The sequence below is a fragment of the Toxotes jaculatrix genome, chromosome 6 (genome assembly GCF_017976425.1).
Source record: "Toxotes jaculatrix isolate fToxJac2 chromosome 6, fToxJac2.pri, whole genome shotgun sequence".
Taxonomy (NCBI): Eukaryota; Metazoa; Chordata; class Actinopteri; family Toxotidae; genus Toxotes; species Toxotes jaculatrix.
In genome coordinates, this window is record NC_054399.1 from 19836603 (window position 1) to 19863140 (window position 26538).

Genomic DNA, 26538 nt, shown 5'->3' on the forward strand with positions numbered 1-26538 from the left:
AAGGGATTTGTGTGTGTGTGTGTGTGTGTAGCACGTGTACGTGTGTTATAGTAGCAAATTTTGTTTTCTTTATGTCATACTCATTTTACTAATGCTAAATTATTTAAACGTGTGTTGGGGGACTTGCACATCGTCAGTCTGCTCTGTCATGCTGTTTCCATAGCAGCAGAGAGAGCCAACACAGCCAACCACGCTCACTTCCTAGTTTCACCCTATTGGTGCCGACTCACCCTGACACTCTTCCTATCTTTTTTTTTTCTTTCTGCAGGAGTGGAAACACTTCAGTGTCCCCCTTACATTCATTCATTCAGATGGGGTCAACCACTGCACTAGAAACACAACAGAAACAGGAAATAAAATCAAATATTTTCAAAGTTAGGTGACTTTTCTACCACAAATCATGACATTAATGACAGAGTATGAGCATAACATGAGTTTTTAAAGCCCTAATTCTGGTGCATTGTGTTGAAATGGTCATGTTGCAGCATCTTTCGTGTCTTTTGACATGAAATCCTTATATTTGAGGAGTCTGAATAATAGTCTGCATCCTATTCCTCTTCTTTTTCCCAGCCATAGATTCAGTCTTGGGGGTGTCTGTGACATGAAGGTGACTGCCCACAGTCGGCTCTCATTGGTGCCTGCGTAAACAATCTCCAATTTGCTCCTAATATTTGTCATTGTCCGTGCTGTTGCAGTACTTGCTGGGTAACATCAGTCCTCTCTTTCTCTCTCTGCTCTCTTGACAAAATAGCTGTTATTTTTAGTGTATTCTGTCTTTGCATATTTAAGCTGTTACATCAATAGACTGTGAGGGCATAATCAAGCAGCTGCAGTATGAGTAGCGAATAAAAGCAGATTATTTAGCAGACTGTGTGCTCATATTTATGCTATTGATTTTGCCAGATCATTAACCACAGGAGTCACTTTTATATCAGATCATAGTGGATGTCTTAAAATATATTTTTTAATTATTCAAAGTTACTTCACCACAAGATTTTTCTTAGTATGTGTTTGACCTGTTATCATATAGTGAACAGAAACAAATAGACTTTATGACTGGGATTAAGGAAGAAAACAAGCTGTGATCCCTGGTTCTGGAGTCATAGGATGGTAGATGGTTTTATCAGTTCTGGTCAGTGTTGCTGGTTTGGGACATTATACTGGGCCGTCTGGCTCTTGGCTGTGATGTCAAGCGGTTGATTGGTAGACGCAATAAGGATTAAACCAATTTTCACACCTTTGGTAGTTATGTACCTTTTCACCAAGCTAATGTAGAGTGCCTGCTTACTTAGCCATTGAGAAGATGGCTAATGCTTATTCTGATGTACAACTGAGAGAGCCTGTTGTGCGCCCTCTGCTGATTGGAGACCTCACTGAAAGCAGGAAAAATTGGCAAGCGTAAGGATTTGAGTGAGTTTGACAAGGGCCAAATTGTGATGGCTAGACAACTGGGTATCTCCAAAACTGCAGCTCTTGTGGGGTGTTCCTGGTCTGCAGTGGTCAGTATCTACCAAAAGTGGTCCAAGGAAGGAACAGTGGTGAACCGGCAACAGGCTCATTGATGCATGAGGGAGGGGAAGGCTGGCCCGTGTGGTTTGATCTAACAGACAAGCTACTGTTGCTCAGATTGCTGAAGAAGTTAATGTTGGTTCTGATAGAAAGATGTCAGAATACACATTGCATCGCAGTTTGTTGCGTATGGGGCTGCATAACACATGACACCAGGATGCACTTTGGGCAATGTTCTGCTGGGAAACCTTGAGTCCTGCCATCCATGTGGATGTTACTTTGACACGTATCACCTACCTAAGCATTGTTGCAGACCATGTACACTCTTTCATGGAAACAGGATGGTTTGAGGAGCACAACGACGAGTTTGAGGTGTTGACTTGGCCTCCAAATTCCCCAAATCTCAATCCGATCTAGTATCTGTGGGATGTGCTGGACAAACAAGTCCGATCCATGGAGGCCCCACCTCGCAACTTACAGGACTTAAAGGATCTGCTGCTAATATCTTGGTGCCAGATACCACAGCACACCTTCAGGGGTCTAGTGGAGTCCATGCCTCGATGGGTCAGGGCTATTTTGGCAGCAAAAGGTGGACCAACACAATATTAGGCAGGTGGTCATAATGTTATGCCTGATCGGTGTATTTGAGAGAATATTAATACTGGCTGAAGCCATAAAGGTTGTCACACTCACCAGAGTAAGATATGTCCTCCACCATAAAACAAATGGAAAATAGTTATTTAAAGTAACATCTGGTGTCACAGTGCATAGTTTCCATTGCTTTGTTTAAGCATCTTAGGTGCAGAGGATCTGATAGAGACCATACAGGGCAGGAGGATGGTGTGACCTGTAAACGTTCTGTGTTGTATTTGGCTTTAGGCCTGGAAACTGTTACCATGAACTGCTGATGTTGTTGAGGCTGTTGCACGTGAGGATGTTAGTGATCTGAATGATATCTGCACTTGGACACTATATCTTGTATTCTTGAGAATATGTAAGTTCCATAGCAGAGATTGAGTATAATAGAGATAACAGAGTCCAAAACTTCATCAGCATATAAACTAAAAAAGAAATCTACATGTGATACCATTAATATCTGGGTAATTCTACAATCCCAAACAATTCTACTATTGTGGTATGTGATTTTCAAAGAGAAGATCTTCAATGATCTGTGATCTTCAAAGAGAAGGTCACATGCCACAGTGTAAAAGGAATAGAGGTGTTTGTCAGTGCAGATGATGTTGGATGGAGTTAAAGCATTTTGACTCACACAATGAACCTGTCTCCAAACCCAAGCCCATCAAAAATTAAACAAGTTGCAACAATCTTCTTTAGTTTTCCATGCAACATAACTCATCTTTCCGATTGTAAATTATGAAGAAACTCGGCCTTTAACTCCTGCCTCTGATTATTGGTTTTACACCTCAAGAAAAATACTCAACATATTGGAAATGAGGAAAGTTGAGTCATTGAGAGGGAAGAGTTTGAAAACAGTTTAGAATCTTGTTTTGCTCTCATGAATTAATGTCACATATCAGTTATGAGATAATAAAATTTATTCTGGGACGGGAGTTCACCCTGCTGACATAAGGGAAAAGGCTTATCTGAACTGTATAGTTCTCATTGATGAAATCCCACACATTCCCCAGGCCTAAACAAACCCTGGGTTACCTTTAGCTCTGAACACGAGGGCTTTGACAGGAACCAGGGGTCCAAGGTGAGAGCACCATGAAAACTGCCAGGTTTACACATACTGTAGACAAACTCTAAATCCCGGTTTGCCTCATTACACCGGCTTTGACCATGACTGTGGATAAGGATGTATTGATTTTAATGGTCCAACCCATTTAGATAAACAGTCCTCGAGGATGTGTAGTCTTTTTTTTTTTAATCTGATTTTACTTGGCTTGCAACAAACTAGACCAGATAACATAGTGTCCTCACAATGCTCAAGATCACTCTGTCTATCTTCCAAATCTACTTGGTCTCTGGTCTGTGAAGCTGGACACGTGTGTGTTTATATACAGATAAAGCTGACAGGTCTTATCTCTGAGCCTCCTGGTGTCCCTCTTTCTGTTCTTTGCATGTCCGCATTTTCATATTCTCTCCCTCCTCTCCTCCTTGTCACCTCAGTGACTCCTGTCTTTCTCTTTATACTGCTATTAACTTTTCATCACCTCCTTTTATACTCTTATGCCATTTCTCCTCTCCTCATCACAGCTGGATTTAGCTCATCCACATCAAACAGGAAATTGAGATGGCAGTCCAATAACTGAAAATTCACTCTTTGTTCTGTGTGAAAGGCCTGCCATTAAAACATTTTTATTTGTCAGTAGATTCAGTAGATTGACTGTAGTAAGCGTTTGGGTTTGAATTGATAAAGCTGAACGATAAATCCTCTCTCAAGGATTTTAATACCCATGGTTAGTCGACTTATGCCTTTCAGCCCCTAGCTCCTTAAATGGAGTCGTGTAATGGACTGATGGAGTGATGTTGTCGCAGAATTACAAAGGATTCAGTCTAATTATATGGCTCTGGCTTGTTGTTTGAAGAGTGTGTGTGTGTGTCTGTGTCTGTGCGTGCGTGACAGGGAGGGCTGAGCCTCAGCCTGCTGTGAGCTGGGTAACTGCTGGTGGGCGAGGGACGACTGTATTACCCATCTGCCCTGGGTTTTACACCTGCCTGGCAGCAAAAAAAAGGACAGACGTTTGAAGCTGTCAAACTAATGCTGGTCCTACATTATCCCTGCCTTAAAGGATAGTTTCACAGTTTTTTTAGATCCAGCTTTTAAAAAAAAACATTCACAGGCCCCATATGTATTGCAACAGTTGCTGGCTGCTGTAATTTTTCTCTGTTATGCGGTGCCAATAAACCATGGCCATTTACCAAACAGAAGGCTGTGTTTGAGGAGTCAATTACCTTTTAAAGTTTGTAGTCAGATAAACCTATAGTTAAGATAAATTCACTTGTGGTTAATAGTTAACTGCTACAAACTAAGAGCAACCCCCAAGTGATCACATGATTGATCACATGTAGGCCCAGAGAAAGAATAGCCAATCAGAGATCTAGATTGACCCTTTGCTATATTGTACAGTCTTGCAAAATAAATCCTTACGGTTAATATAGTGGTGTGTTTTATGTTGAATTATCAGTTTTTGAGCCCTGCAGTTTAATATATTTTGTGCACAGATTTAAACAGTAGCTAAAGCCTTTGACCAAAACCTCATAATGTTTGAGATTTAAATGGACATCCTCCAGCAGTCAGAGACAAGTATATTTCTTGCTGTGGTATAGAGTACACTGGACAGATAAGCGCTATTAGTGTAAGTTGACCTGCTTGGACTGTAGGATCAGATATTCAATACAGACATTTCTTAAAATAACAAAGACAATATATAGAAAGTGCTGTGAGTTGGGGGGGAGGGGCTCTTAGAGGAAGTAATTTATATTACCTGTGATCATTGGTGTTGCTTTAAGTGACATAGTAGCAGAACAGCTGGCCTTAGGTAAATCAATAAACCAGAGAAGAACTACCACTCAGCAAATACCACTGCTTATAGTTGATTTCTTGATTATGTTGTCCATCCACTCCATCCACTCATTCTCTTCATCTGCTTCACCTGCTTTACTTGCAACCTGCAGGGTTGTGGGGGTCTAGAACTTGCCCTGGCATGAAATGTGCAAGAGGCAGGAGACACCATGGACAGGTTGCCAGTCAATGACATGGCTACTTGCCAAATCATAGAGTTGGTGTGGCTCAACCGATGAGCTGATTCGGCAGAGCAGTGTCAGTTTAACGCTCATGTGTGGGGAGTTATATGAACACTCTCAGACTTAAAATTACACTCACAAATTTTCCCTGAACGTTCTGAAAATTATTGCAGTTGGTGGTTTGTGAAAATGTGTTCCTTTGTGCATCTATTTATTGCATTACTCATCAGAAGCAGAGAAATCTGTCAACATTAATGAATGCAGCTCAAACGGCTGCTATCAAAATTATTTCAGAACATTTTAGAGAAAATCCCACACATATGAATTTTAATGCCAGTTTCATAGTTAATCTCTGAAGCAGAAACATATATGATGCTACACTTTATCTTTTAGTGATCAAACTGACAATGGCATTCATAGAGATACAATGAAATGAACCAAGACTGGCAGCAAAAAAATCATATAGATATAATAAATCTGTTGATGTGCATGATTTGCAAGCCGCCTGAAATTAATCCATCATCTCTCTCTTCGTGTCTCTATAGTGCAGTGTCTGGAAATGACCACTAAGCGGAAGCTGATTGGCCGGCTGGTGCCGTGCCGTTGTTTCCGTGGTGAAGAGGAAGTGATCTCAGTGTTGGACTACTCCCACTGCAGCCTGCAGCAGGTCCCCAAAGAAATCTTCAGCTTTGAGAGAACTCTGGAGGAGCTCTACCTAGATGCCAACCAGATTGAGGAGCTGCCCAAGGTAACGCAAACAGCATTTTATTTTGTGCAGGTAGTGATACTCACTTAAAAAGATTTATTCTAAAAGATACCAAAAAGTTTTTGACCAAATACCTCACCTCAAGGTCCATTTAGTAGCTCTATGAAGGAGCTTTTGGTCGTGTCGCATAATTTGCATCAGCAGTCTTCTTGTCCATGTTGGGCAGCAATGTTCAGTTTTGATCTTGGAAATAGCAGCAGCACATAATCTCACCTCAAGATTAGGCTGAATTGTTCATGTGAAAGGGTTAAAAGATGCAGAATAGCTAGTAAATGTACCTGGAGGTGAAAATTATTTGACTGCTGTTTCCAAGATCAAGAATAAAACTTTGAAGCTCAAAATACCACGCTTCTTTTTGGTCCCGTGAGGTGTGCTGCTCATTACATGGCAGAAATCAAATGCTGGGTGGATGCAAAATGGAGCAACGGCTTTGCTATTCTGAGGTTTTTACCATTAGTGGGGCAACAAATGTTTAGTTTGGCCTGATGATGGCGCTAGAGCTGCACCGCTGCCAAAATCAAAAGGACATATCCTTTGTACAGTTGCCATGTTACAACATCTCAGACTCATCATCTTGTTGCTCTGTCAGACACAGCTCAGCCTCAGTTGTAGTTAAACATAGGGATAGTGTTTACATGCCACTAATTCAGTCTAATTCAACAGTCCTGAAATAAATCCTGCCTTCATGAAGGTTACAATGTTCAGTTTTTGCTGAAACCTTTTGTTGTGCTATTGAATTATATACTAACAGGTGTTTCTATGATTTTATCTGCTCAAGTTATATCTTTGAACATTATAAGCTTTATGAAGGTAGAGTTTGTTCCATTACTGTTGCATTAGTTGTATTAGTTTTAGCTAGGTGGACCTGATAAACTGGCAACAACTGACAGAAAACATAGGGTGAGAGATGAGGTCATTTCCTGGCCACAGCAGGGCCACGTTGTGGCATCACAGAATGTTGAAGCCTTTCAGAAAACCTCCATGTGGGCGGTGATGAGACAAAATGCCCTTCCAACATCTCAAGGAGAATTACAGGTGCTGTTTATAAGAGCGCTGTCTCATTTTATTGATATCCTGTCCTGGTTCAAATGACAGAGATGTTGAATTAGATTTCTAAATATAGCCTGCATGAATGGACACAGTCTACTGGGGCGGTGGAAGTGGGAGGCCAAACTTGCTTTCAGCTGACAAAAAAAAAAAAAAAATTTGCTCAGACTTGACATTGTGCATGTTTGCGTGTGCCAAGATTCAATAAGAGCTATTGAGGCTGCCAGAGTGATTGGCCTTCATGTAAGTGGGCTGGAGAGCTCCTTAAGTGTGTGTGTGTATGAAAGTGATTGTGTGTTTAAGTGTAGTAGCCTGGCCTGACCCGTGGGCACAGAGCAGCCCTGCCCTGTTGTTTTGTGACAACAGCAAAAGCTCGATGTAACAGAATAAATGTGGCCGACATCTTGACAGGTCAATAAAATATACAAAGAATCATCCAATTCATCCTTTAAATGTCTGCCTGGAATCCATTTCTTCAAAGAAGAGTGAGCATATGTTTGTGGTAGTTATTAGAAGTTAGTTTGGATTTTTTGTTTTTTTGTGAAACATAGTGCACATTTTTGTGTCACATCTCTGGGATGAAATCTTGGTGATACTTGGGATGGTTACACTGCCCTTAGTGCAGCTTACAACTAACAGATGGGGGCTGTGGAAATCATGCTGTGAATGTTTGAGTGACTTTACAACTAATATAAACTTTAAGAGGAGGTTAGGAAACACTGACAACCCTGCTGAAATGACATTTAAGTTGAAATGTGTGTGTATGTGTGATTGGTCGTGATAGAATTTTATTTTTGTGATTCAAAACTATTAGTCAAGTGTTTATCACTGAACCATAAACCATGGCATGATGGTTGGGACAATGAGGCTCTAAACACAGACATCTACTGTAAGACAAAGCAGACATAGCACTTTGCTGAAGTTTATATAAAAATCCACAACTGAAAAATGGGAAAAAAATGTAACTGACACTACATGAAAATGATCTCATCTATGCCTGTTGATAATTGTACAGTTTTTGTACACTTATGTGTTTTAGTGTTTGTAGCATTTTGTTTGTCTGTGAATTTGTCTGTGTTGTTGGTATTTACAGCATTTCTGTATTTTCTGTATTTCTGTATTTCCTGTGCTTTCATTTTTGTGTATGTTGTGGCATTTGCAATATTTTTCAATTTAGGGCACATTTCTCTGAATGTTTTTGCTTTCACTCTAGTATGTGTTTTGTCCTTAGGGGCCACCGTATGTTGGAGATAAATTCTGCATTATTCATAGAAATATGCGGATGAAATGGCGCTGCTTTTTTCACTACATTAAGTGGTGCATGCCTCCTGCACACGTTGTTGCTCTTTGTCCTTTTGTACCTTTCTGTTAAAGGTCTGTGTGATTTTGCCAACAGACTGTAATATTCCTTTGTTTTCCCTCTGTGTTCCCATAGCAACTCTTCAACTGCCAGGCCTTGAAGAAGCTGAGCATGCCTGATAACGACCTGTCCAACCTGCCCACCACCATTGCCAGCCTGGTTAACCTCAAAGAGCTGGACATCAGTAAAAATGGTAAAATTGTAGTTTAAACACAATCCAACCTGAACCAACCTGAAAAAGGTCTACTGCAAACTTACCAGCCGTCTCAACTGCTAATTTCAATGATAGGCCTATTAGAGAAGATGATAATTTCCATGTGTCATTTACGTAAAATTTCAATCATAATCTGTTCAGACACAGTACGTGCAGCTGAGTGGATAAGGAAAAAAGCGTAGCACTTGTGAGTTTTCTTGCAGATCTAAAATAGCTGAGGCAGCCCCAGAATTAAACTTTATAATCACAGTATTTTCAGAACCTAAGTGCTTAACTAAATATATATGACAAAGTGTGTTGCTGTCTAAACTCTGTAGATAATAATTTCCTGTCTGTTTAATCTTCTCATTTGAGAAGCTGGACTCATAGAATATTTGACATTTTTGCATGAAAATGAAACAAGTGATTTTCAAAATAATTTCAGATTAATCAACTAATTCTTTCATCTCTAAATACATCATCACATTGTATCACCACATTTCATTTTCCCTCGGTCTGTGTTCCTCTCTAATAGGTATCCAGGAGTTTCCAGACAATATAAAATGCTGTAAAGGTCTGTCTGTGGTGGAGGCCAGTGTTAACCCTATCACCAAGTAAGACACTAACACACACCATGTAGTAACACAGCTCACTAATATCACTGCAGAGCTGAACCTCTATGGGATTACTTTGGCCTTTAGGTTGACAGCAGGGAACATTAAAGTTTCTCTGCAGTGCAAAACGCTATTTTGCAGGTTGGACATACAGCGCCATTAACAAAAAAAAATTTAAAAATTAAAAAGAAAAATATAGGTGTAATCTGGTTGTACAGCTTCTGGAGAACAACCTGAAGAAAAAAAAACAGGCTTCATCATTCCAGAAATAAACATCTCTCAAAATCTTTAAATTCCGCTCATTTAATTTAAACTATTGTTTTCACTGAGAGCCATTCTCAATTGAAACTGAAAAAACAGTTTCTTCTTTCCTTGATATCACCGGTTTTATCTGCCAGTCTGAGTGAACCTGGATGATCTAATGGACTGTTTGACACATTTTCCATGTATGTTTGAGCTGATTTTTCCTCTGCCACAATCTAGTGTTGAGAGACAACACTGCTCTTTTGTTTTGCTTTTACATATTCTGATCCATGTGTTTACAGCACCAGGGGCTAAATAATTTATAATAGTTGGCTGCATCCATTACTACCGTACAACCTTATACTGTACATCCCCGTGTTCGTATCCTATTAGCTCGATCTCCAGCAGAAGATATAACGACAGTACTACAGTAAAGTGCTGGTGTTTACCTTTCTGCTATGAAGCTATTGGAGCATCAGGTGCAATGTTAGTAATTGCTGTTTTCCCGTCGGCAGTGTAATGTCCATGAAGCACAGCTATACTCAAACACACAGTACGCTGCAGACAGAAATGCTTCTTTTACTTTATCTGTGTGTGTGTGTATGTGTGTTTGTGTGTGTGTGTGTGTGTGTGTGCGTGCCTGTGTGTATGTGTGTAAGAGATGAGTCATCTGCAGGCTAACAGTGGCTAGCTGTTTTTGCAGGGGTTGTTATGGGAACTTTGTCTGTGTTATTCCACTGAGGCCTTTCAAGGACACACATTTTTTCACTTTCTTACACTTTTACATGTTGCTTATTGTCTTTTTTCTTTCTTTTTCTCTTTTTCTTTCTTTTTCTTTATTTCTTTCTTTCGTCCTTTCTGCCCCTCTCCATCTCTGTCGACTCTCTTCCAGACTCCCAGATGGTTTTACGCAGCTCCTGAATCTGACCCAGCTCTTCTTAAATGATGCCTTCCTGGAGTATCTGCCGGCTAACTTTGGCAGGTAAACTGATGCATGCAATCATTAGAATTTCATTGCTTGTCAGCGTGTGTGTCTGCTTGTGTGTCTGTGAGTGCATGTGTGTGACTGTATTAGGCAGTTTGTTTTTTACATATTTCAGGCCCTTAGTCCAGGTTTATTAACTTTTTCACCCCTTGAAATAGTTTCTTTTGTTTTAGGTTTGATGCTGTGTTTAGATTTGCAATGAATAAAATGTGGCCTGTACTTCCTCTTCATGTTACGTGGCCTTCCATGACATTCCTACTAACATTTGTTGCATTTTATAGAGAGAATTAACACAATAGTTTTTGCTTTGGTTTTTGCACCTTCTGTTTTTCAGACTTTCCAAACTACGGATCCTTGAGCTGAGAGAGAACCACCTGAAAACCATGCCAAAGTAAGACAAAGCGCCATATGTGTCTGTTGGTGTTTGTGCTTGCAAATGTGTATAAAATAAAGAGAGGTTAAAAGAGTTTGAATTGTAATCTCTGTGCTCTGCAGATTGCACACACGTATATACACAAAGATGCTTTATGACATTATCGAGAAAATATTGTAAATTAATTCTTTTTAAGAATCTTCCTGTACGGATGCTAGAGCAGACATTACACTTGATGCTTTTGTGCCTTAGCTTTGATTTTTTTATCCTTAACTCTAGTGTTGTTTTGTATCCCAAAGCCAAACTATAGGACCAATTTTTCAATATATATAAAACTGAAAAATGTACATATGTAACAGTTGCAGTAATCACTGTGTTGCATCCTCTTCTTTCCTCTCCTCTCAGGTCCATCCACAGACTGTCGCAGTTGGAGAGGTTGGATCTGGGTAGCAATGAATTCTCTGAACTGGTGAGAAGGATGGCTGTCATGTTTTGCACATGAACACAGTCGCTGTGTTTTGGGAAATACAGAATATATTAAGTGTTGAAATATATATATATGTATATTTAACATTAATCATGTGTGCAATTACCAGTTAATACATCTTCATTTGTAAAGAAATGAACAGAAAAAGGAGGAGGGAGAAAAGAAGGGGTCTAAAGGCAGAGGGAGAGTCAGAAACACAGATGCTGTGTCCATTTCAGGGGCCACGTCCTTCAAAGTTCACATTTCAAGACTGTCTCATGTAGGGATGAAGCAGTTGGACCCTGAAAATGGGGCACAACGACATGGTGGACAAAGAGAGGGCTTGATAGAGGCTGACAGGAGATGACATCAGGGTCAGACAGGAAGTCGACTATGACAGGAGTGGGTTGGATGTATGGTCTGCTTCCTGCCAAAAGAGAGAAAGCATGGAGGGAGTGACTGCCAGTCTCACCCACTCTGCCAACAGTTTAATCAAAGCAGGAGGTCTCTGGATGCAGTAAAGCAAATTTTTGGATTCATGCTTGTTAACATTAGCGCTGTCTGTTTTTATGTTAACTGAAATATTTATTTTCAGGTACCTAGTTGCATATTTGTTAATCTAGCATATGGTCAGTGTAAGTTGCTATGTCTTCTTCTTTTTACATCTTAGCCAGAGGTGTTGGAACAAATCCACAACTTAAAGGAGCTATGGCTGGATAACAACTCTCTACAGTCTATACCAGGGGTAAGAACACGTTCAGCTCTCACAGTGTGAAAAAGCAACACAGGAAATATCTCTTTTTTTGGTTTTGTTTAACATTTTTTGTTCCTTTATTTATTTATTTATTTATTTATTTATTTATTCTATCATTTATTTGTCCCTTTCTGTCCTCGCCCTTCTCTCTGCAGTCAATAGGGAAGCTTCGTCAGTTGCGATACTTGGACTTAGCTAAGAATCGTATTGAGACATTGGACACAGAAATTTCGGGCTGTGAGGCCTTGGAAGACCTGCTGCTATCTTCCAACATGTTGCAGCACCTCCCTGACTCTATAGGTACACACACACACACACACATACACATAAAGTCACTCACAGACTCAACAAATCCCTTTAAAGACAAAAACCATCGTTGCATCAGTCTGTCTCTCAACAGTTTCTGACTCTCCTCCTCCCCTGTCTGTGGCAGTCAGCTCCAAGCCCGCAGATTCATGATGCAAATCTTTTAAAACAGGTCACATTTAAATTGTTTGATTTTCGAAAAGCGCTAAATAATATAGTAAAACAGCCAAGCACTGTAGTTTTCAGCAAATGATCCTCAAACAGGAATAAATTTAATATTTGTTTCGGACTATTTTCAGGCTCTGATTAATGTGCATTCGGTTCACTGGGGAATATTTATGGCAGCAGGATGTTGTATGTGGGATTGACTCAATATAAACTGAAGTGTTCATGGTAATGAAGGAACATGTCAGCCAGTGTGGCTCATTGATGGGTTTTCAATAGTTTCTGGACAACACTGGAGCTCTACGGTAAAGAGGAATCAGGCGTTGGCTGCTCAGGCAGCACTTGTTTAAAGGACCAGTTCATTGTTGGTTTTGGTCTTTTCATGGGTTTTTTTCACAGTCAGAGAAATAGAGAACATTGCTAGTTCTATACTATACTATTCTTAAATTGCATTTAATACCTGAGCATGTATTTCTTTGAAGAGCAAATAACTTTTCATATTTGTGTTTTTTTTTTTTTTTTTTTGGCAATGTGAATGTGTGTGTCTGCATGTGGTGTAGGAATGCTGAAGAAACTTACAACACTGAAGGTAGATGACAACCAGCTGACCTCACTGCCTAACACCATCGGAAGGTAAGAAACCCACACACGCACACACACACGCACACACACACACACACGCACGCACACACACACACACACACTCATGCACAAAAAGAAAATCGAATAAGAAAGCCATGTAGACGTTTGTTTTATTTTGAAAACACCTTTAACAGAATCTTTTGTCAGTTTAGACTGTCAGCAGGTGATTGTTTATCTTTGGTGGGTTGTTGTTTTCCTTGTTTATCACTGTTAGTTGCTGTGTTGTTATGCTGGCTGATGATTGGGGGGGTTCTGTGTGTTGTGTTTGCTGCGTTGCCGTGGCGTTAGTGCGAAGCCCAAGCAAGGGTGAGTAACATTAGCCTCCTGGATCCAGGGGTGCGTTCAGAGACAGATGGATGTTCAACTGCGTTGCAGATACAAACACACAAGCTTGCGACCAAATGCTATCAATGTGGGAAAAATCCTATATTCATACAAATTACATGCAAACATAAACTTTATTTTGGTTCTAAGGCATTAAATGATAACTTTGTGTTTTCTTCATATTTGTTTCCCAAACTTTTTGAAATATTTGGACATAATATTTAAATAAAATCTACATTCTTAATTGTAAATGCACTGAAGCCAGGCTAAAGCCTACAGGGTTTGGACAGAAATGATTGCATGTAAAAAGATTACAGTAATTTGATTAAAGTCATTCTTATTTTAATCCATCACAGTAGATTGGATCACATTAATCAGATTAGCTGTGTTGAAAAAAAGAGGTGAACATTTGGTGAAACATTTTTGAAAAGAAACACATTAAGAATCCAACAGTATTGCTAGTGAGGCTTTTTTCTCTGTATACTGAAAACGAAAGAGTGCCTATAGACAAAAAAATCTGCTCTCAGATTACAAATAAGAGCAACTTGTCTGTTCAACTGCAGTATTGATAGATTTTGGAAGAAAGACAACCCAAAAAAGGGCTACATTAACAGAAATATTAAATTCCATCAGTTTGGATAAGAATAAACTGATTCTGTTCCTTTGCGCTGTGTGAAATACTTAAGTAGTACTAATATTAGTAACTAATCACAATGCAAATCTGTTAATCTGTGATGGATTACATTTTTAAAAGACTGTACAGATGATTCTATTTGACATCAACATTTGACGCTCTTTGCAATGCCTTTGTATCTGAACGCTGCAAAAACATTTTGTCTTCCTGAACAAGTCCCAGGTTTTAGCCTCAATAAGTAGAACTGTAGATCCATTACTTCCCCTCTGATAATACCATACAAGATCCTTGTCTTACCTCATTAGTTTTTTAAGTGTTTACTTGATAATGATGAATGTGATCCCTTTATTACACTGCTGTTTCTACGTAGGACAATGCTATATTCCCAGATGAGTTATTTGTACACAGTGATAAAAGCTGTATCAGTGTAAGGTCTGTGTGTAAATGCAGAATTTGTGCCTGTAACTCAACCAATACTACAATGAATTCTCATCTAGCTGCCTCAGTACAAAAGGATACTGTATAATAATATATATTTATACAGCGCTGAATCCATAGAGAAGTTACTGTATGTCTCTATATTCATACGAATAGTTCTCAGTTTCAATTATTGTCAGAGAAAGAGCAAGTAGAGTCTGTTTTACTTTCAGTCTTTTAATACCATTGAGCGCTGAATGTAAATTCATATACTGTACATGCAGACCAGTTGGCTGTATATACTGAAATGTGGAAAGTGTGGGAGACCTCCCAGAGAAGCAAATGTGCGCTGCTCTTTAACGGAAGTGCTGCAGTTGACCAGATATTTGGGAAACCAGCCAGCTGGTCCTCATCCTTGAGGTCTTTTCTAAGTGTTTGTACATCTGGTTAACTGCCCCACCACCATTAAAGAGCGGCACACAGCCACTTCCCAGCACTTTTCTCTGAGAGCTTCAGGGACCGTCTCCCACGCTGTGGATGAGACAGTCCTGAACAGGGCTAACTCTCAACCAGAGGGGACTTAAAATGAATGTGCAAGCAGGGTTTAAGTGTCTTTCTGGACAACTGCAGCACCTGCAGGAAACCCACACAGAAGCATGTATGCTCCATCAAAAGGAGATTTGAATCTTGAAACTGTGCTTCCTTGCAACACCTGCCATTGAATTTAGGATTATGGAGCTGGTTTGCAGGTGGCGGCTAAGTTATCTTTGTAGTGATGTTGAAAAGTCATTCAGCTCTTAGCTGTATATTTCTGTGGGAGAAGTAGGTGACATTTTCATTTTAATTAGGCGTACACATACTGTTGAGAAGAATTTAGTAAACTAGAGAAAATGTGACCGTGCCTTACATCTAAATATAGGATAAGAAACTCTCCTCTGCTCCTCTCCTCTCTTCTCCTCTCCACTCTCCTGTCAGACCGTATGGTGGCCCAGATGGTCCGGTCCACTGGGGATAATAATAGCAGACTAATGCAATGTTAACAGTGACAGTACATTAATGTAAAATTGTTGTCTCATTAGCATTAGTCTGCTGTTAGCGTGCTGCTAGGCCAGTGATGGCAGTGGAAGGGGGTTGGGGGGGCTAGTTCCTGTAAAGGGCCTGCTGTGGATGTTATTGTGAATCTCAGTGAGGTGGAGAAGTTGAGATCCAGGTTGAAGAATTTCAGACATCAGAGGGGAAGAGGTTCAAAGATGAGCATGGGTGGTGATTAAATTAAATCAAATTTTTGTTGGTAAAACCAGAATAAGTGTGATTGATTGGCTGTCTTTTAATTGATTGACAGACTGATTCTTCAATGTGATGATCTTTTCCCTCTCTTAACACTGTATTTCTAAGGTGTCGCCATGATATAAAGACAGATTTTTCTTTTTCATCACATGTTAAAGGATAAGGCTGGAATAAATCTATATTTTTATTACTGTCAACAAATTCCATAAAAAGGCTAAAACCAGCAATGTGTTAGAAAGTACTGCTTGTCAGAAGGGGATGTCCCTATCTTGTCTGTAGCACCCAGTTCAAAGTTCATTCGTTCTGCCTGAAGATCTAAATCTTTAGAAGAAGGTTAAATATAACGAGACTTTTAAAGAAAGACTTAGTAAATTTCTTAATCAGCTGGGCATTGTAGCGCCAGCGCCAGTGAAACTGGAGCAAACGGTGCATATGTTGAGGACAATTTTCAGCTCTAGATTTATACATGTTCTGTATGCTGATGAGCATTTTATTGCAGCGGGATGGCATATGTCAGATTGACTAAAAATAAACTACAGAGTCCGTGTTCATTTTAATGAAGTAACATGCCACCCAGTGCAACATAGTGGCTCTGATTTGTTTTTTAATAGTTTCTGGACAAGAGTGCAGCTCTATGGCACAGAGGAACAAAGTAAATCACGCGTTGGTTACACAGACAGTACCTGATAGTGGTTCACCTAATTCTTGGTTTCAGTCTTTTCACGGGATTGGTTGACAGTAAGAAAAATCAAGAGTCACACCATCCTTATTCTTTAAAACCCATATCTCAGTAACCTAATGTAGCAGCACTGATTTTGCAGCCTGAAGAATGATTTCCCTTCTGTCATTTTCTCTGTATCTCTTCCTTTCTGCTTCTGTTCCTTTCACCCAGTCTGTCTCTGCTGGAGGAGTTGGACTGTAGTTGTAACGAGTTGGAGTCGTTGCCTCCCACCATTGGCTACTTGCACAGCCTGAGGACCTTCGCTGCCGATGAGAACTTCCTCACAGAGTTGCCCCGGGAGGTAAGGAGGTCAAAACATAATAAACAACTTGAAACCATCAGTCAGTCATTTTCCTCATCTTGTCTTATTCTTGATTCAAAAAGCATCATTTTGACAATCTATTAATAATTTATGTCATTGTTTTACTCAAATAATGACATAAATTCACTACTTCCAACTTCTTAGTTGTGACAAATTGCGTCTTTTTGCGTTTCTGTAATAACATCTGATGGAGTATGTGTGTATGTGCGTGCTTCAGATCGGGAACTGTAAGAACGTGACGGTAATGTCGCTGCGGTCCAACAAACTGGAGTTTCTTCCTGATGAGATCGGACAGATGACCAAACTACGAGTCCTTAACCTTAGTGACAACAGGTATGAACACACACACACGCACACACACACATACACACTCTCAGATGAGCAAGCTATGACTCAGTAGTGATAGATATTTTCCCACACACACACACACGCAGACAAGACTTTCTCAATGGCCGTTTCGGGTCTGTAGCTGCTCTCACGGCCTGCAGTTACCATGGCAATGGGTGAGTGTGTTGCCATGGTTACGTGCTCTGCAGGCTGTACCGTGCGTGGGCAAAAGAAACATCTCTCCTTTCTCTCTCATCCTTCCCTCCCTCCCTCCCTCCGTCTCTCTGACTCTCTCTCAGGTTAAAGAATCTTCCGTTTACCTTCACTAAGCTGAAGGACCTGGCAGCTCTGTGGCTTTCTGACAATCAGGTATCTGTATCTTTCTCCTCCCACACACTCTCCCAGAGTCTGTACCTGCTCACAAGTATTCAGCACAATCACACGAAGCTACTGCGAATCAGATTACCGGGCTTATTTTATGAGTAGATTTGCCGTAGCTTTTGATTGCTGTTCTTGCTAACTCAACCCATCCTGTGTGTTTTATATTTACGTTTACCCAGTTATCCAATCAGACCACCACAGAAATCAAACCAGTGATAACCAGTAAATCACCTTGAATGGACACACAGACCTTCACATTCAGTGTCAGAAGGAAAATATTTATTTAGAAAACATTTCAGATAAGTGACATATTTTCTAAACTCTGTGGATGCTGTTGTAATGACTAATGCCCAATAATAACTGGCGCTAAGTCCCTTATTTGCTTGTTGTTTATTTCTGACATTTCTATTGTTGAACCTTGGGTGATCTGGTGCTATATGGATGTTGCATGGACAGCAACATTGTGTGATTTCCAATGAATTGGCATTCGTACCCTCTGTTTAATGTTGTAATGATTTTGACATTGAGTGCGATGTTGATCCATTCAAGGTGCTTCAGTCAACCTGTTTGAATTATGTGGTCCTCTGATTGAACAACAACCTCTGGGCAACCTCTGTGGTATATATGTGGAAGAGTTGAGATACTTCCCCACCCACTGAAGGCCAGATGGACAGATATGATGTAAATTAATAATTTCCATCGATGAACCTGTCACATATTTAGGTGTACAGAGTTTTTTTTTTTTTTTTATGTGAGTAATTTAAGTGGCATAATCCATTAATTCTCTGAAAGGCTTTTATTGTGAAAACGTGCGGGAAATATTGAGTTGCACTTTAAGCAGCTTAATATCTAAAAGGCTTACAAAACATCAAACAGTGTGAGAAAACAATATTTCTGAATTCAGAGCAGCAGTGTGATGTTGTATGTTACTCTGCTGTTGTACTGGTGAAATAGTGCTCTGCAAATGTACATTTACAAAGTTTAACATGGCACTATAGGACTTGTTATGGTAATTTTGTTTTCTCCGCATTTCCTTTGTCTTTATTTGTTCAAAGAGACCACATTTTATTTTTTTAGGCCCAACAATTACTTGATTATGTTCTTGTATTGGGGAATTCATTTTGTCATGGAGCCCCAGGCTTACTTGCGAAGAGCCAGTTTGATGCTACTGTGTGATACGGTGGCAAATTCTTTCCAAGGGATTTACATTAATACTAAATGAGTTTTGTTTCAAGTCACACAGAAGTTTCCTGTACCCGATCAGCGTAAGAGATTTAATTAAACAGTCAGTGAGCACAAATCTTTGATTAGGAATTAGGAAATGAAGGTGATCAATGAAAAGCCCCATAAGAATACTAATAAATATAAATGTGTGTGTGTGTGTGTGTTTGCAGTCCAAAGCTCTGATCCCTCTGCAGACAGAAGCCCACCCAGAAACCAAACAGAAGGTTTTGACCAACTACATGTTTCCTCAGCAACCGCGACATGATGAGGGTACAAACTGTGTGTGTGTGTGTGTGTGTGTTTGTAAATGCACATTGTACATACATACAGACCTGCTGTATATCAGCAGTTTCATTCCTATCCTTGATGTATGTCTGATTACGTGTGTGTGTGTGTGTGTATACAGATTACCAGTCGGACAGCGACAGCTTTAATCCTACTCTGTGGGAGGAGCAGAGACAGCAGAGAATGACTGTGGCCTTCGACTTTGAGGACAAGAAAGAAGAGGAGGACAACTCTGGGAAGGTCAAGGTCAGCTCTCTCTCTCTCTCTCTCTCTCTCTCTCTCTCTCTCTCTCTCTCTCTCTCTCTCTCTCTCTCTCTTCTCTTTCTCTTTCTATTTCTCTTTCTCTTTCTCTTTCTCTCCCTCTCTCTCGGCCTCTCTCTCTGTTTCTGTATGCTTCTGGCTCTAAAGTAACTGAGCAGGATTAGTATATAAGACAACCAAGGTTTCTTCTGAAATTCTGCAGAGGCACTGATACCTGACTGCACCTCCAACTTTTAGATTAGCATCAAACATATTTTAAAGTAAACTTTCAAAGGCGAAATTATAGTCGCAAATATAATTCCTGAAACCTGCAGTTCTTTCCAAGAAACCTGCATTTATTTGTCTGAAACAATATTGAAACGTCAGTACCACAATAACAATGACAAAGTTCAAACTGGTAGAAGAAAAAAGTATATGTACCGGTATGAAGAAACTAGAAAAAAAAAGATATCAAAAGCAACTAAACAATCAACAAGATATTTTAAGAGAATATATGATGGTTTATTTGAGGTTTTGAAGTGTCGTAGTTTTGTAGTGTTCCTAATAAATGCTCATTGTCCTTCTTTTGGTCCTTTCCTTGCTTGCGTTCACTAAATCCATTGCCATTTTTGTAGGTGGAGATAAACCTAAAGCGCTACCCAACACCCTACCCTGAGGACCTTAAGAACATGGTCAAGTCAGTGCAAAGCCTTGTGGGCAAAAGTGTGCACACTGGACATGGGCACCAGCACCAGCTGAGCACAGGCACTGCCACCTCGGCAGGAACCAACATGGAACACACGCACCTCAGCAAAGAGCAGTATGAACCACCGTGGCCCCTACCACCTAAAGAGGTAGGGGCCACGTTCAAATCAAATGTGGATAAAATGTATTTATCCACAGTTTTTATCAAAGAAGAGTAACTTTTGTCTGATCCTCAAGTTGCTAAATGTTGGGAAAAAACATCTTAGACTACTATGTGTAACCCCCCCTTCTAACAAATGTTAGGGTCATCAGATACGAGTGCCACATTCACATTTATTAGCATCGCCTATAGCTATAAAGTTTGTGGTCACATAAAGACAAGAAGCAGTAATTATCTGATTTAAGTTTTATTTCTTGTGTCTGCACAATTGATGCAAACATCAGTACATTACTCAAAATTGACTGTGCGTTCATTTGCCAGGTGACGGACAGAGAGATGCAGGACTTCTCTCAGTCTCAGCTAATGGATCAGGGATCGATGCATAACTCTGGCATTGACATTCCCAAGAGGAAAGATAAAGAGGATCTGACAGAGAGCTCAGAGGTTTGTCACATTGTACATACACACACACAGATAAATTAAGCTGCCTCATAAGTTAAAGTTGTTGTGAAGCAGATACACAACTTTATTTACCTTGTACAATCATAATTAATTGATTAGTAAATATACTGTATTTCTTGTTTTGTGATTTTTACAGTTTTTAATTAGGAAACACCACTAGTTTGTTTATTAGTTGGACAAATAAAAAGTTATGAATGGATTTACAAAGTTAGTCCTTTACCAGTGTTCTAACTCTTATTCTACGTTCAGTACTGTACTATGCCATAGCTACGTGATGTGAACCAGTCTGTCTGTCCAACAGGACTCGATGGGCGGCTCCCCCAATGACATCCGTATCTCTGACATGAGGCCCACTCTAGTGGAGCCACCGATGTACAAACCAAAGGTGGTACTGCTGGGCAAAGACAAGAAAGGTACTGTACTCACCTGTAAATGTACAGGTACAGAGAGACACATACACTTACATGTAGACACAAAACTGCACACACAGTAGTTAAATGTGGTCTGTTGTAAAGCGCTGTGGGGCATGTTGTACTAATGTCCATTAATTAGTCATGGTGGCAAGTGGATTATTTCACCACATAACAAAGAGAGGGAGGGAATACGATCACTAAGAGATTAGAGTCTGATGTGTTCAGCGTTTAGCTCTGCCCTTTTCCCTTATTTTACCAGTTTCATCTGAAGTAAACCGAAGGTAAATAACCTTAACTAATGAGAGGTAACTAAAATAAATAAAATTTGACTTGACTTGACTTGACTTTACATGAGCCCACAGCTAATTTTACTGCCCTATCAAATATCTGTTTTCTAAATAATTGAGTGCCTTAATCATGTCTACTGAATGAAACAGTTTGCTATATTCACTCCATGACAAACTGTTGATTTGTCTAAATCAGAGCTCCTTCATGGAATTGAGGAACTCACTGAGATATGATTAAAGCTCAAACTGGGTCTGGGTCAGTGTAAATTCTTACCAAAGGACCTTGTTCTAAAGTAAATAAAGAGCTTTATTTGGCTTGTATTGTTGAATATTTAGTAAATTTGACTCATGAGTCTGCTGGTTTCATATTATTGGTATTTACAAAAGGATTTTTGTCATTTTTCCCTTCTTTATGCCTTTCAGCTACTTCTGTCTTTATCTTGACGCTGCTTTCTTTCTAGACCTCTCTTCCAAAAGAGGTTCTTTATTTTAAAGGAATCAGTCTGGTTAAATAAAGATTTTCAAAAACTGTAAAATTCATGTTTTATAACGAGGCCATGTCTTGCGTCAGTGCAGTGGACTCAATATTGTCCAAACATATAATGAGAGCACTACAGGAATCTGGGTTAAGAAACAGATGATAAGACTAATAAAGGAACATGGTTCTTCTACCGCTCATCATGTGTTATACAGTAAACAGGCCTCAGTGATCATGGGGCCTAAACATCATTCTGGTAACAATATCCGCTCCTCATTATCACCTGAAAACATTTCACTCTCTGATTTGGTTATAAGCCCTCATTGGCTTTTTAATCTTTGAAACTTAACATAATCCAGTTCAATTTCAATATCCAAGCACTGAGCTTGGATTTGGGAGCATTAATTGGTCCCAATGATGGTCTGTATCTTTAAGATTTAAGACATAGATTTATAAACTCCAACATTTCTTCCTTTCATTACTTGTTGATACTAGCTACTGCTAAAGCTGGTGGTGAAGGAGATGCGACCCCCCACCTCTGCGACCATGGCTGTGGTGCCCCTGAGCAAGGCACCAATCCACCCCAGCTCCCCGGGCACCTCACTAGGCAGTCCCCTGCCCCAGCGTCTCTAGTGCATGCTTGTGTGTTTCGTCCAGTTGGTGTGGGTAAAATGCGGAGAATAAATTTCCCCAGCTTGAGGCAACCAAAAAAGTATAAAGAATAAACTTTGGCCACCATGGTTTGAAGTAAGGCCAACAAAGTGTGTTTTACAGTGAGTCATCTGGACATGTCCTTAGATCACTACCAATACAAGCAAAGCCTCTTGAGATTATAATAAAGAAGATACAAGAAGAGAAGTAAAATCCAGGGGAATAAAATAGAAAAAGGTCTTTTCAGACATGACACAGGGTCTTTAGCACTTGTAAGAGGGCTATCAGAAATAAGAAGGTGTGACATTTTGTCTGAACAGACCTGTCTGTCTCTTTCTGTCTGTCTGTCTGTGTCTGTCTGTGTCCAGAATCTACAGATGAGGAGATGGATAAGCTCCATTGTCTGAACCACAGCGGTTCCTCAGCCACCTACTCCGACTATTCTCCCTCACAGGGCTCCTCTGGCTCGTCCAACCCGCCTGCCAATGCACACTCACACACACTCTCTCACATACACCCTCACGCTCCTGCCCTGCCGGCCCCCAGCAAGGACCAGGCCCCTCAGACACACTGGACCAACAGGTACACACACACACACCTGCTTCATGTTCAGTTTCATCACTGTCACTCCCTTCTACTATCCATCATCTCTTCCTCTTTTTCAATTCCAACTCCCCCTTGCATCTTCTCCATCTATCATCCATTTCATCCATCTATCCAATTGCTCCATCCATCCTCTCCTCGCATATTTCTATGTGTGTCTCATCTCTCCCTCACTCCGTCAAGGTCGGAGAGACTCATTAGGATGCTGCAGGCTAGTCCCGATCCTCTCTTTCTCTCTCAGCTTCCTCCTCCTCTGCTTTAAAGCTGTCCATTCCATGCTTCAACAATAGTACTTTACAGATCAATATCAGAAAGTGTTTTTAAACAGTTTTGTGTCCTAATCAGAAACGTTGCAGCTTTTAATAACTAAGATCTCAACCTGCCTGCCATATTTACAACATGTTCAGTACAGCCTGAATGATGCCTGTAACTATATTTGAATTTTTTAAAATATGATTAGCAGTTATTCTGTTCCTTTTTGACATCACAGCTTCCAAACAATAACCTTTAGATATCCTCCTTCAATGGAAACCTAGGCTCTAATAATGTCAAAGCTAATTTCTTTGTCCTCACTCTTCCCATGCCTCTCCTCGTCCCAAGGAGCACCTGCAGGCTGAAAGCTTGATTTGGTATTTTTTGACATTAAAGTTGTCGTTTCATGTGCCCCCGGGTGATGTACAGATCACAATCTGTATACTTGGCCCTTTGTCTGTGTACTTGTGAAGCATGTGGTATTTGCGGACTGCAATTGGCAGCGAGGGAGGTTGAAGGCATTCATATTTTCTGTTCAAGGCGGCTCTCGAAAACATTAATTACAACAAACATGGTTGTTGGCCAAATTGGTGTTTTAGAGAGAGGAAGAGAAAGTTATGCTGTTCCCAGTGCCCATTGGCTGTGATTAAATATACAGCACATAATAATGTTGTATGGGACTTCATTATAATTCACTTCATTGTTATTATTTTCCAGCATAATTAGTGTTTAATATTTTCTGTCATTGTAGACTGGCTCAGTCGTTCCCTAAGCCTATTGACTCCAAGCCCCTGCTATCTCAGAGAGAAACCCCTCCATCAGGAACCCTGCAGCAGCGTGGGGATCGACGCCCACTCAGTGAGCCTTTTGACTGGTCTGAGGCTCCTCACTACGACAACACAGGTTTTGATGCTGAGGAGTCTCCTCTGGACCCTCCATCATCTACTTCAAGTCAGGGAAACCCTCTGCTGGGCTCCAAGCCTCGCAGCCAGTCCACACACGGGCGCCGCCCACTCCTCAGGCAAGAGCGAATCGTAGGAGTTCCTCTGGAACTGGACACCCAAACGCTCCCCTTCCACAGCAACCAACGCTCGACCCCAGACAATGACCAATCCTCCGGAGCTCCCCAGAATCCTTGGCAGAATTGGACCCGAACCCCCAGCCCGTTAGAGGACAGAACTGCTTTTCCTTCCAAGCTTGACCTGACACCTACCTCCAGTCCCAACCCTGACCGCAAGGATATGGACTCAAGGTAAGTGATGGAGCTCCATCAGTCCTTCAGTTAGCCCTGAACTGTGGATGTGTTCATGTGGAAGGCCTCATGACCCCACAGGGTAAAACTGACCTTTGCGTAATTTAGAATTTGGACTTTTCATAGGAAAAACAAACATTTTTGGGCTCTTAAATGTTATAATGGTATTTTTTTTATCTAGACATACTAACCTAATATTTTTGCAAAAGAAATGATATGAAGCTTCCAGACCCCTTCTTAATTTCTGATCTCATTCAACTAGAATGAATAATGGAGTAGAAGTGAAATGACAGCTCCATCTGATTATTAGGCTATAATGACACAGTTTCACCTGTCCTTGTTTTCTGCTTCTTCTATTATTACACTACTGTAGAAATAAATTTTTTGGGTTCTAATATTAGCATAACGCTTCATGTCCCTCCCTTGTTTTTTTGCTCCCAGGCTGGAACAAGGAGCTGGGCCTTTGCCTGGCAGCTGGACGTACCACAACAATCAGGGGGAACAGAACAGGAAGGATCAGCTCAGTGTCAGCGGGGGCAACAAGGTGACAGTGGTAATGAGTAAAAGCTCAGACCGTCTGTCCCCCATGATGAAAGAGACGAGGTCCAAGTTTAAGAAGTCACAGAGCATTGATGAGATTGATATTGGCTCCTACAAGGTCTACAGGCAGGTTTACTTTTATGATTATTTTTCTTCACAGTAAGATGACTAATTATTATGTTATATTAAAGTTGCTGCTGATGTTGATGCTGCTGCTGATTGTTTTCTCTCTACAGTATTCCCATGGACAGCTACAGTTCATCCATTGAGCAGCAGACCAGTTTGGATCGTCCAGAGCTGCCTGGTTCTATGGAGCAGACCAGCATGGCTCGATCACAGTCTGCCCCCATGTTAGACGATGAGATGGGCTTCCCAGGACACGGCAACCAGGGCCAGCCAGGACAGAACCAAAAACCTGCCATCCCACAGAAAGCCTACCACTTCGACCAGAACTACAATCCCCAGGTTAGCAGCTCTAGATTTTTTTTTGATGTGGAGATTTGGGTAATGATATATCTGCTTTCAGTTGAAAAACCTGTCAACACTAATTCAATCAAAAACCTCAAAAAACATAATAAGTATTTTGTTGGTCACATCTTTATGAATTTAGTTTTTTTTAAATATATTTCTTGAAATTTTCTTGATGGGGTTAGTAAACTAAAAACGATATTAGTCAAGATCTAGAATGAGGCTGGCCAAGTTAGTGACTTTTTAAGTCATACATATTGTTTGCCGCTGTCCAGTAACTTTACAAATTGTCTTCTTGTGATTTTGAATCAGAGTAATGTTATCTAAAACTTTTCATTGACTTATTGGTAACCATTCTCACCAATCAGGTTACCATGGACCGCCGCGTTCCTCCCCCCTTCCCCAACACACCAGATTATGTCAACCACGCATCGAAGGCCTTGGAGTACATAAATCAACCAGGCAAGACATTACCCAAGGAGTTGGTGAGCCCTCGGTATCGTGCATATCCACCACTGGAGATGTTTTCATTCCCCCAGTCGCCAGTCAACCATGATGGTCCACCCAGCCAGCAGCAGCAGCCAGTCCCAACACAGCGCTCCAGGCCAGGGTTTCTGAGGAGAGCAGATTCATTGGTGAGCTCCACAGAGCTTGCTTTGTTCCGCAGAGTCCATGAAGCCCAACAGGAGGCGCTGCAGGAGACTCAGTACAGACAGCAGGTAGGAGCTGATGTCTGCCAAATTATGCTCATTTACAAATGTGTGTGTGTGTGTGTGTGTGTATTACTCCTACTGTCAAGAATGAATAACGACTAGAAGCATTTGTTATACTTATAACTGTGTGTATGAGACTGACTTTTCTGGATTCATAGATCATTTTTCTGTTTAAGGCTACTGTGTTATTTCATATGCCATATTGATTCTCATATGCTCATATAGTTTAAATTCACCCTTTGTTATTTCACTCTATCC

General features: G+C 40.5%; 1 protein-coding gene across 1 annotated transcript in view; it reads left to right on the top strand.

The window, feature by feature from the left end:
- The first annotated feature begins 1962 nt into the window (after positions 1 to 1962).
- Positions 1963 to 26538, top strand: part of lrrc7 (leucine rich repeat containing 7) — a 38078-nt gene continuing 13502 nt past the window's right edge. Inside the window, exons 1-24 of the mRNA XM_041040426.1 lie at positions 1963 to 2098; positions 5766 to 5968; positions 8469 to 8586; positions 9122 to 9200; positions 10336 to 10425; positions 10763 to 10819; positions 11207 to 11270; positions 11938 to 12012; positions 12177 to 12321; positions 13053 to 13125; positions 14022 to 14095; positions 16688 to 16818; positions 17057 to 17172; positions 17466 to 17535; positions 18942 to 19041; positions 19178 to 19302; positions 19932 to 20150; positions 20483 to 20605; positions 20925 to 21036; positions 22821 to 23034; positions 24059 to 24559; positions 25001 to 25225; positions 25336 to 25564; positions 25936 to 26286. Of these exons, the coding sequence (XP_040896360.1) occupies positions 1963 to 2098; positions 5766 to 5968; positions 8469 to 8586; positions 9122 to 9200; positions 10336 to 10425; positions 10763 to 10819; positions 11207 to 11270; positions 11938 to 12012; positions 12177 to 12321; positions 13053 to 13125; positions 14022 to 14095; positions 16688 to 16818; positions 17057 to 17172; positions 17466 to 17535; positions 18942 to 19041; positions 19178 to 19302; positions 19932 to 20150; positions 20483 to 20605; positions 20925 to 21036; positions 22821 to 23034; positions 24059 to 24559; positions 25001 to 25225; positions 25336 to 25564; positions 25936 to 26286 (3630 nt within the window). The remainder of the gene's footprint in view (positions 2099 to 5765; positions 5969 to 8468; positions 8587 to 9121; positions 9201 to 10335; positions 10426 to 10762; positions 10820 to 11206; positions 11271 to 11937; positions 12013 to 12176; positions 12322 to 13052; positions 13126 to 14021; positions 14096 to 16687; positions 16819 to 17056; positions 17173 to 17465; positions 17536 to 18941; positions 19042 to 19177; positions 19303 to 19931; positions 20151 to 20482; positions 20606 to 20924; positions 21037 to 22820; positions 23035 to 24058; positions 24560 to 25000; positions 25226 to 25335; positions 25565 to 25935; positions 26287 to 26538) is intronic.